Source organism: Sprattus sprattus, assembly GCF_963457725.1.
Source record: "Sprattus sprattus genome assembly, chromosome: 7".
NCBI classification, from domain to species: domain Eukaryota; kingdom Metazoa; phylum Chordata; class Actinopteri; order Clupeiformes; family Clupeidae; genus Sprattus; species Sprattus sprattus.
Genome location: NC_137926.1, coordinates 5,731,697 through 5,742,831, shown reverse-complemented (window position 1 = coordinate 5,742,831; position 11,135 = coordinate 5,731,697). Strand labels below are relative to the sequence as shown.

The window sequence follows — 11,135 nt, the reverse complement described above, 5'->3', positions numbered from 1 at the left end:
TCCTGGTCTATTCGGAAGATTACATCATTCTTTGTCTTTATAGATTGCATATGAGCATTCATGGTTTGTACACGGAACAAAAGTCTTTTACTCAATATGCATTTGACATTTCTGCTACATACGTATCTCTTATTGCGTTTGCTAAGACTTTGCCTAACCTCACTCAGAGCATCTCTGAAATATCCTTTTGAGCAAGGACACATTGTCAAATGTTTAACAACTTTATTGCAATGTAGATCACATTTTTAGTTATTGTTAAACTGTAGGTATCGTTTAACTTCTAAATTACAAGAACCCATGTGAGCTCATGCGCTTAACCCCGTGTTAGGGGATTTCTCTAGACACTGCTAGTATCATGAACAATTGGCTTAGGCTTGCTGTAATAAACTAAGTTAAGGTCTGGTGTCTTTTAGAATGCTAGATGTGCAGAAAAGGGAGTTAGACTCTTAGTCGCCATGTAAATGGAGGTCTTCTCCTTTATGAATATTACAATTTGATAATTCTGATTGGACTTGGCCCAGAGCCAGTAAGAAATGAACAGATAATATTATAGGATAACTGAGGTCTATATAAAGGGTTACACACTTTTGCATCATTAGAACGACTACGCGGGTCCTTCTCTTATTGTCTTGTCTGTGACAATAAACCAAGATTCCAGCTCTTTTCAATTATGCCTCTCGAGTCTTTTGATTCGGAAGTAAGACACCAGTACCTGTACTGGCCACTACAGCGACTCAAAAGGCTGTGGAAAGGATGTTATATTCATACAGCTCTACAATTATATCCTAGTCTGGTTTTATGTTTTCATGTCACAATTATTCAGTATTCACTGATCATGATGTAACAATTGTATTACAACTCTGTCTCCATTTCAAACAGTTTACATTCAGATACAAATCAACACTTTAAAACTTGTTATACCCTCTCTACATCATTCAGTGCATTGACTAGGCATTTAGGGCTTAACAGGCCAACTCAGACCGCAACAGCACATTTACCCATCACTGTAAATCTATGCATAAGAACACTATGATTGCCCATGTTTATACTGCATGTATTCAAGTGCATTTAGGTCAGGGATCCAAGTGGACAGAGGGTGGACCGAGGGTACATAAGGTCAAGTGCTAAAGCCGTTCTGTCAAAATCTTCTTTTTTTTCTCCACCAGTCTTTGGCCATTTCAAGCAGCTCATCTAAGCTCATAAAGTCAGAGATTTGGCATCCCTTTTTCATCTGTGATCTCTGGTGTTTGTGGTCCACTGCGTTGGGTCTGCGTCCAGGTGCCCTTTTGATAGGAGCTGCTGTGACAGACACAAATCACTCTCGACTCTTATTCCACCTTCTTGGGTTTGCGGTTTCTCCAGGTCACCAGGGCTATGAAGGTACCTGGCACAGACAAAAGCGGACAGTATAAGAGACACTACCTTCAAATAACACTTACATCAGATAACATATTCACACCCGCAACAGCAATCATTGTTTAAATAGTATCTCGTGAAATTCCATGATAAGAAAAATGAAAGTTTTGATCAAGATGTTGACACATCAAACCTTTGAAAAAAAATGTAAACTGTAAAATTTGCTGCTACTTTACAGAAGTTCAGAACACCTTCTGGCCTAACAGGGACTGAACTTGTAAGAGCCGTTTGCTGGTGCTTACGTGTCATCAAGTTAGCTGGTAAATGGAAGGGACCTGCTTTTTGAAAGGTCAGCTGTTTCCATGGGCAGCAAATAATGTTATTCTTGCTAAAATGTCCTCCATATGATGCTGATAACACTTTTGTGGAGGTTGATGATGAGAGTTATTCTGCCTGTAGCCTCACTTAAAGGCAAGGTACAATTTAAGACTGAGCTGACGTAAACCATGTGAGCGAATATGAATCTGTGTGTATACAGTCCATGTCTACAAAGCATTGCACTCAATGCAGTATTCTGTAGATTATATTATACTGAAAGTGCATTATGAAAGAGAGGCATATTTACAAGATGTAAATCTCCAAATACTTAAATCTTTACCATGATTCATGGAGGAACATATGCTCCTGGGCGTTAGACTATTCATGACATGAACACTATGCCTTCAGCGCACAAGCAAGCACCATTTTTTTACTGACAACTTTCCAGAACTTTCCCATGAATTGGCAAGAGCCCTTGATGACTCAACATGATTTCCATGCGCTTTCACAACCCACAATACACAAAACTGCACACTTTCAACCACAGATAGGTATTTATTGAATGAAAATGAACCCACTATTAACCCATTCCTTTTCTTATAGACTAGTTAGGCTGTGTCAACTGCATACATCAAAATAAAAAGTCATTATCTGTCCAAAGTTTTAAATTCATTTACTCAACGTCATGACTTGTTCAGGCCTGGACACGGAGTTTCAGGGCAGTGGGAACCCTAAGCACCACGTATGAGTGGGCTCCTATGCTTTTCATTTCACTTTGGTGCTGAGACACACACACACAAACACACACACACACACACACACTTCATATCTTACCCACTCATCTTTGTACTGGCATGACAGTAAGCACACAGTACACGGTCCCTCCTCACTGTCAGCCACTAAGACTGCCTTCAAGAGCAATAATATTCTTTCTAATGAGTAGTGTGTACCTCTGAAAATCGTATCAGTAGAATGTACCATCCTCTTCTACTTAAACATTTATAGTATTATTACTTACCAACACAGAGGACCAGAAACAATGCTGCTACTCCAGGAAGAATGACAGAGTACTCCCGTGGAAGGAAATAATTGTGGATCATATGGTCACTGTCAACAAAGGGCTGTAAAACAGGTCCATGCGATTTAGAAAACAGAACAAGTGAATCCGATGAATGACAAAGTAATACATTACTCTAAACGTTTTCATCTTACTTAACAAGCCAAGGTACCTACCAGAATAATGACCCAAAGTGTGTAGTAAGTAAAAAGCAGCAAACTAAAGCCAACAAGGCCCATTCCAACAAACTGATCTGCTCCGGTAGCCTAATGGATTTCAAATAGAAGCATGAGTATTAACCGAGACATCAACAGCAAACTTACTAGAACAGAAACAGATTTCCGGCTAGCGATTGATTACGTGTACAAACCATCCCGAGGTAAGTAGCTAACGTTAGAGTTGTATCACAGGTATTACGAACGAAATATGTAGCTTATATGTGAGACATCGCCATTTAGTACTAGACCAAGACAGTTTTTTTAGTGCTTATTAGTTGTACTCAATATTGTACTTATATGTCTACATGAATGATGGTCTCTTATAGTTTAGCTTTACTACTTTGACAGGCTGCCATCTAGCTACTAGGCTACATTAATAACTACAGACATTTGATTTGAGATAATGAAGGTTATATAGACTCTTAAGTCTAATTTTATTCCTTTATCATATACAAACACAAAATTAATGTTATACACAGATATATATCTATAGAGGACCGTCTTACCATTTCGAAGATTTCAATGTGTATTTTCCACGTACAACAAGTGCTTCCGTATTGAAAGCGCACGACCCGGATGTGCAATGATGTTGTTCCGAGGTATCAGATAATTTCGGGTGGAATATGGATATTAGAAATTCCCTGGACATATAATCCAAAACCCCTTCTACGAAATTCTCTGTTCAAACGTTAACGTTGCATTGCCCGCTAAAGTACACTATTTATATATTTTTTTAATATCCACCCTGGCCAATATGGCGGAGCCATAGCTATATGAATCAGGGACTAATGTGGCATCTATGGTAGCCTATGTCTTTGTATGTAAATATTTATATGAAAAAGAGAGGGGGAAGAAAGACGCTACACTACCTTGTAGTGTAGTGTCTAGATTGAAAAAATGCAGGCAAATAGGCAGGCTATGTTGTTTGCTGTACGTTGGGAGTTTATGGCTTTAGTTGCATTATTTTCTCTCCTGTTATATAATCTAAGGAGGAACTAAATGTCAGGACAACATGAAGAATATGAATATTTATATATTCAAATTGTACATATATATATATATATATATATATATATATATATATATATATATATATTTAAACCTAAAATGAAAGGACTGACTGGAATGACTAACCTCAACCTACATCTTGAAGGCCTGGGATGTTCAGTAGGGGGGTATTTCATAAACCAGGTTTAGCTAACTCTGAGCCTTTTGTGGGTGGGCAGATGTAGTCTACCTAACATTTATTTGACAGTGAATGATGGAACACCTCAAAATGCTCTCCCAAAGTAAGGCTATGCAAATGAATGTGGCTTCAACATTGAAGGGTAAAGGAATGAAGGGACCGGCCATTTGAGATTTAGAGTTAATAAGGATATGCCATAGTCAATAATTCAATGTATCTTATACCTAGTTATAATTGTTTCTTTTATTTGGATTTAACTAGCATGTAAACATTCCTGGGTGAAAATACTTGACCTGAGGAGTGAGATGACACAAAGCTCTTACCCCCCCCAGGTCGAGACAAAGAGCTTGAGGTCCTATTTGAATATATGGTAACACCCCTTAATATCAGTGTATTTAACAGACTGTCTCTCAAGGGATAGTCAGATATGCTGGCAGTGTGGATCTTAAAGCCTCTGTCTCAACAATGCCATCCTGACATATCTAAGACTGGATCTCATAATATGTGGTATAAAACATATTACCATTAGGAGGAAAGGATACCCTACGCCCAATAGCTGCTCAGCAGGAGGGAGGAGTTAGGAGAAACTAGGGGTCTGTTAGGTTGTTAGCTCCACAGAGTCAGTTACCGTGGATACGTCTTTCTAGGTCATGTTTTAACATAAGGCCTCTAAATTCGGCTATGTTTTAAAGATGATGAAAAGCTGATTTAGGTATTGCTTTCACATGGCTGTTAGAACATTGTCCAACAGGGGGTGATAGAACTCCACTTCAGTCTCCTGCATCCTGTCTGCAGTAACCTTGTGCTACACTCTCACAATAAACAGGTGGATGGTGTTTGACCATCCCGTGACATCAAGGTAGTATAATAACACAAAATAGCAATACATCTCAAGGAACAAGCACAAACTTCTCCATGATGCCCATCAATAACTTTATTTTCCCCAAAATATTACATTTAAATTTACACTTTTCAATAGACATTTACAATCTTTAATAGGAAACATTCAAATTCAAGAATAGAAATATAGCTGAAATCCATTATAATCACAGTGCGCCTCCCCATGCAAACTACCAGGCAGAATAAAGGCTTGGGGTGACTAATCAAAAGCTTTCAAATAGACTTTGGAGAAATATGTGTATATTAGAATTTGTGTATTATATTTAGTCTGTGTTTGTGTAATAAATACATCTTTGTAGGAATTTTTAAAAATAGAGATATTTAGTTTTATGACATATTCAGATCATATTGTTAAATCCACAGATGAACTGAGCTCAGGTGAAACTCTTGTTAGGGTCCGTATTAGACAATAGTGGATTGGGTGAGTAGACCTATGAGTGGGGGAGTCTTTGCATAGCTTTAGTTCCTTAACAATGACCGAGGACATGAGTACATGGAAAATTAAAATCAAGTTAATTCTCACAATTTAAGTGCTGTTGTCTTGAACAATACTCAACCCAGGGTTCAAGACCAATCAAAATCTTTGGAGAACCCAGTGGAGATTACGTCAGAAAAAGGACACTGATAATTTTACCACAGATTTGACCACACATCTCACCACAATGTTGATCATAAATGTATCTTTTCAGTCACTCTGTATGGAGCCTGTGACTTCACGTGAAAAGTATGTGTAAATAATAACGTTTTGTAAATACATCACGAGACTGGAGCATCTAGTATGTGCCGCACACAGCCCGATCAAAATGTGCTTCATGAGAGACTTTGTAATGACAAGACATGTCATTCAGACACGATCTACCTGACCAAAATCGATATATATTCATCTCAACTTTTCACCTTTGATTTATAGAACAGATCTTTGCACTTAGTTCTAAACAACAGCAACTCACATTAATTAAAAAGTATAATCTTTTTTTATGTTAATAATCACAGATTATAGTCAAGTATGAAGGAAAACACCACAAAAGAGTCCCTCTTATACAAAACAGAAGCACAAGAACCAGACGCCACCAATTGCCTGTTATAAAGACATGAATACATAAAGCATTGAATCTGTAAAAAGTTCATATTTTACCACAGGAAACACCGGATCTCTGTTGAGCTCCATTGGTAAGGGGATCACAGAATGAAGAGGATAGTTAAACCAGCCAGCTGGTTTGAAAACACCGAAGCGTTACCGTTTAGACACTTAAAAACCACCATATGGCTAAAGGAATGGTCTGTTTAAAACAGTACAATGGCAGATGTAGAGAAGAAAAAGTCAGTTAGTTAGTCAATGGGTTACTTTCAACAAACACACCCACTCATGTTCCCTATTTGGTATTCTAGAAGATAAAGGCCTGTGAAGCTGGTATAGTTATTTCCACAGGCACACAACCATATCTGCAGATGACTGGCTGTGCTTTAGGTCAGTATCATCATCATGCGTGTTATTTTCTTTCTTAGAGAGTGCTAGAGGTATGTTTTGCAGACAAAGAATATGTGCACCGTTATTTTTGAGTAAGCCATGTGAGTTTCGGTGTGAAAGTAAAACACCCAACATAATTTGCCTATTCAACTGCCCCATCAGGCAGAACTACATAAACCACGTGGAAATAACAATATAAAAATGCTGCCCCGCTTACAGTATGTGGTAATTCTAACTCTAGTACATTCGAATAATGACACCGTAGACATGCTGAGTTGTTAAGGATGTGTAAAATAAGCAAACGAAATCAGAAGAGCGCACCAACACGTTGGTGTGGATTGAATCCCTTATTGCACAGACATATGTAAGAAGAGCTGTGGCCAATGGTTAAAGTCAGGTTTGCACATTTCCCCAAAACTCTCAGGTCAACTAAGAGTGAGATTTGCAATACATGTAATCACTGCAAACCCATAGAGGTCTCTATTCTATCTGTCCAAACTTGTGAATACGCACGCACACATGCACGCGCGCGCACACACACACACACACACACACACACACACACACACACACACACACACACACACACACACACACACACACACACACACACACACACACACACACACACACACACACACACACACACACACACACACACACACACACACACACACACACACACACACACACACACACGGAGGTGAAGGAGGTTCATCCCTGTCAGAAAGCCCACTGTTTCCTAGTGGCACTCCAGGTGCTTGGTGGAAAACTGAGGCCTCTTTGCCAAGATGAAGAACGTGACTGACTCATCGCCCCTGATCTCATCCTAGCCACGATGCACTGCTCCAAACAGATGTTAGGGACATTTAGCCACTAAGGCCCAAACAGATTGAGAACGGCCAAATGCAAACGCTTTGATAACTGCATTTACCCTCACACTAGGAGTGCAGCGCTTAGAAAGGTAGCACCCACACACACACCCACACACACACACACACACACACACACACATAAACATAGTGAGGCCACAACACAAACACCTTTAGGCAGGAAACAAGAGCCAAGGCAACAGAAGAAAAAAAAACTGAATACTGCCATCACCAGACCAGCCAGTGGAAGCAGAACATAAGCACATGACACACACGCACACACACACACCACACACACACACACACACACACACACACACACACACACATAGAAGAGCCCTGTCAGAATGGGAAAACAAGACTAATATCCAGGCACACTCAACGGTGACCACAGTCACCATTCCATCACAACTCACCCTATGGTTCTCTGTATGACCAGCCACACAGAACCACATAGTATTTAACTGTTTCACCTCCTACAGACCATCACCAACTCATGAAAAACTTGAACTTTTAGAGATTTGCAGAGGCTAAGAATTAGTGTTGAACTCTGGTGCGGGAAAAGGCATGTGATTCCCAATTCAGACTTGTGATTCGAACCCAACTCCAGAAGACGAGCACAGAGATGGGATTGATTTGCCTCCGTTAAAGGTTTGTAACAATCAGTCTTCTGTGGCTGCCCTTAAGACAGCAGCCAATCAGAGAAGCTGTTGAAGCAAATTGGAGCCAATCAAACATCTCAATGTAGCGGAGCAACAGAACAGAACATAAACAGAAAAGAAAACCACAGGTTAAAACCACTGCTTTTTTTTTGGGATGAGCTTCCTCTACCAGTAAAGTAATTATTTTAAGATTCCCATGTAGTTCATACATGTCACCCACACACAACATGACCGGGCCAGCCCTTCACAGTGTTGCACTACATTTCCCATAATACCACAGTTTGTGGCACATCAAGTAGTTTTCATACGCTTGCAATGCGATCAGATTATAAAGCATTTATAAATAGAAGTTTTAGATTAATTAGCTTTGCATCATGTAATGACACAACCAAGCACTCCACATGTGAGTCATGGTTATGTCTTGCGGTAAGATGCATAGGGTGTAGCCTAAAATATATAGGATGAACAACAAAGATAGCGGCACACACCAAACACATACACACACATTTGCACGATTTGTAAGTAACTGTGAGAGTCATCCCCTCTAATGTATGATTAACAGACAGGATGGATGAACTGAAGGCCTCGTCGTTGGTTTCCGTCCCTTCCTCTTTCCTTTTCATCAGTCATCGGATGGAGGCATGGGAGACGAGAGAGGAAGTGAGAGAGAGAGAGATGGGAGTCGGAAGACGAGGATGTCTGCCCGTTTAATGACTTTCGATCACCACCGGCTCGAAGACCCCTGCCGTCACCCTGGATACGACGGAAATCAAAGCACACAATCGAAGCGGTTAGGTAAGGTTTCTCTGGCAGCAGTGCAGACATGGCCGAGACAAGGTCTCATCAGATAAGAGTCAACTATGCTCACCTGCTGCCCAGCTGGATACCACTGAGGGCCGTGGTGCCGTCTTTGCTGACAAACAGCCGCAGGTTGCTGTCTGTACACCACAAACACACACACACACACACACTTCAGTCAGGTACATCACAGCTCTGACGACATGGCAACACGGCAGTCGAAGCCATCGCAGGATTAAAGGCACCTAGCGAAATGCGCAAGTACCTTCTTTGTTGCCGACGTCAGCAAAGTTCTGGCTTTGAACGATCTTCTCCACAATGTCGTCAGCGTCGATGCGTGTGTCGTCCACCCAGGTGGGTTGGCTCTCCACGGAGTCCTTCTTGCGTCTGTTGGTGAAGAGTTAACCATGTTAAGACTCGAATCTGATCTAATACATTAAGGCTGATGAAGAGTTAACTATGTTAAGACTGGAATCTGATCTAATATATACATCAAGGATGATGAAGAGTTAACCATGTTAAGACTGGAATCAAGGGTACGCCTTTCAATCGGATCTGATATATACATGGGGGCGACAGTGGTACAGGAGGTAGAGAAGTCGTTTAGTAATCAGAAGGTTGCTAGTTCCTGTCGAAGCGTCCCCTAGCAAGACACTGAACCTCTAGTTGCTCCTGATGTGCAGTGTGCCATCAGTGTAAATGTAAAATGTGCACACATCCTTGTAAGTCGCTTTGGATAAAAGCGTCTGCTAAATGACTAAATGTAAATGTAAATCATGGCTGATGGCAATGAAAGAATGAATTGAGGGTATTGACGCTTTGCCTTGGGTTGGGCATTATATACTAAACAGAAAAACAGCCACTGGAACTGACTTTGTGTTGTGGTCTCACTGTGTGTGTGTGTGTGTGTGTGTGTGTGTGTGTGAATATGTGAGTGTGTGTGTGTGTGTGTGAATATGTGAGTGTGTGTGTGTGTGTGTGTGTGTGTGTGTATGCGTGTGTGTGTGTGTGTGTGTGTATGCGTGTGTGTGTGTGTGTGTGTGTGTGTGTGAGTGTGTGTGTGTGTGTGTATGCGTGTGTGGGTCACTTGTGTTACCTGGACGGTCTATTGGAGAGCAGAGCAGGGAGTGGGGGGCGGGGAGGTCTCTCAGGGCGGGCGGATGGCTCCCTCTCGGTCTCCGCCGCGCCCTCAGTCGCCGTGGCTACGCTCCCGGAGGCGCTGCTGCTGGTGGAGGTGTTGCGGCGGTGCAACGGTGCGGTGAGGTCGGTAAGGCTGGAGGAGCGCGAGTGCTCGGTGCTGTAGCCTGCAGGAGGACCAACATATCCCACAAGTCAGTGGGAGAGATCACTACGCCCAATGCACAAGCAACACAGGTGGTTTTTGAAAAATCTTTGGTGAACCCATGCTGGTTAAATGGTGGTGACCAGACAACAATAACCTGCAGCTGCATTCATCTAGACATGACAGGATAACAGGATCGTACTAAAGGGTGGTTGTGGATGATGCTCTAAAGGTATTTACTTATGTGGTTGTGGATGATGCTCTAAAGGTATTTGCTTATGTGGTTGTGGATAAAGCTCTAAAGGTATTAGCGTATGTGGTTGTGGATGAAGCTCTAAAGGTATTAGCGTATGTGGTTGTGGATGAAGCTCTAAAGGTATTAGCGTATGTGGTTGTGGATGAAGCTCTAAAGGTATTTGCTTATGTAGTTGTGGATGATGCTCTAAAGGTATTAGCGTATGTGGTTGTGGATGAAGCTCTAAAGGTATTAGCGTATGTGGTTGTGGATGATGCTCTAAAGGTATTAGCGTATGTGGTTGTGGATGAAGCTCTAAAGGTATTAGCGTATGTGGTTGTGGATGAAGCTCTAAAGGTATTAGCGTATGTGGTTGTGAATGAAGTAGTCATACCTGATACTTTGCTCTGCTGGCTGGCGTAACTGGAGTTTCTCGAGTGGCCCGTGTGAAAGACTTCATCCGGGCTGGACAAGTTCTGGTCCAGCTCCTCTGGGAGACCTGAAATCAAACCCAGCACACCTGTGTCACGAAACACCCCTGCAGCTACAAACCCTCCTGTTTGGAACAGCTTCATGACGAGGTACGACCTCTCACTGGAAATATATTCATAATATTCAAATTTGACTCGAAAATTGCAAATTCTCTTCATGTGGTACCATGCATGAATGGTGTGCTTATATGTATGTGCGCAAATCTATATGTAAATGTTTATGTATGTATATGTACATATATATGTGTTTATGCCCTGTTACTGTGCTTACCCGTGCTGATGGCAGAGGCCC

At 41.4% G+C, this 11,135-nt stretch overlaps 2 protein-coding genes across 2 annotated transcripts in view; both read right to left on the bottom strand.

The window, feature by feature from the left end:
- Positions 1–450: 450 nt before the first annotated feature.
- dpm2 (dolichyl-phosphate mannosyltransferase subunit 2, regulatory) lies at positions 451–3,496 on the bottom strand. The gene is made up of 4 exons (XM_080842775.1): positions 3,456–3,496; positions 2,908–2,997; positions 2,693–2,795; positions 451–1,384 (listed from the first exon to the last, which is right to left on the bottom strand). Exons 1-4 carry the CDS (start codon positions 3,456–3,458, stop codon positions 1,329–1,331), a joined length of 252 nt encoding a protein of 83 aa, XP_080698901.1. The 5' UTR covers positions 3,459–3,496; the 3' UTR covers positions 451–1,328.
- Positions 3,497–8,474: 4,978 nt separating this feature from the next.
- eeig1b (estrogen-induced osteoclastogenesis regulator 1b) overlaps positions 8,475–11,135 on the bottom strand; it is a 58,872-nt gene continuing 56,211 nt past the window's right edge. The window contains exons 7-12 of the mRNA XM_080841980.1: positions 11,115–11,135; positions 10,747–10,851; positions 9,932–10,139; positions 9,101–9,222; positions 8,906–8,975; positions 8,475–8,790 (exon numbers count right to left, since the gene is read on the bottom strand). The exon at positions 11,115–11,135 is cut by the window's right edge and continues 134 nt beyond it. Coding sequence (XP_080698106.1) covers positions 8,745–8,790; positions 8,906–8,975; positions 9,101–9,222; positions 9,932–10,139; positions 10,747–10,851; positions 11,115–11,135 — 572 coding nt within the window. The 3' untranslated portion in view covers positions 8,475–8,744. The remainder of the gene's footprint in view (positions 8,791–8,905; positions 8,976–9,100; positions 9,223–9,931; positions 10,140–10,746; positions 10,852–11,114) is intronic.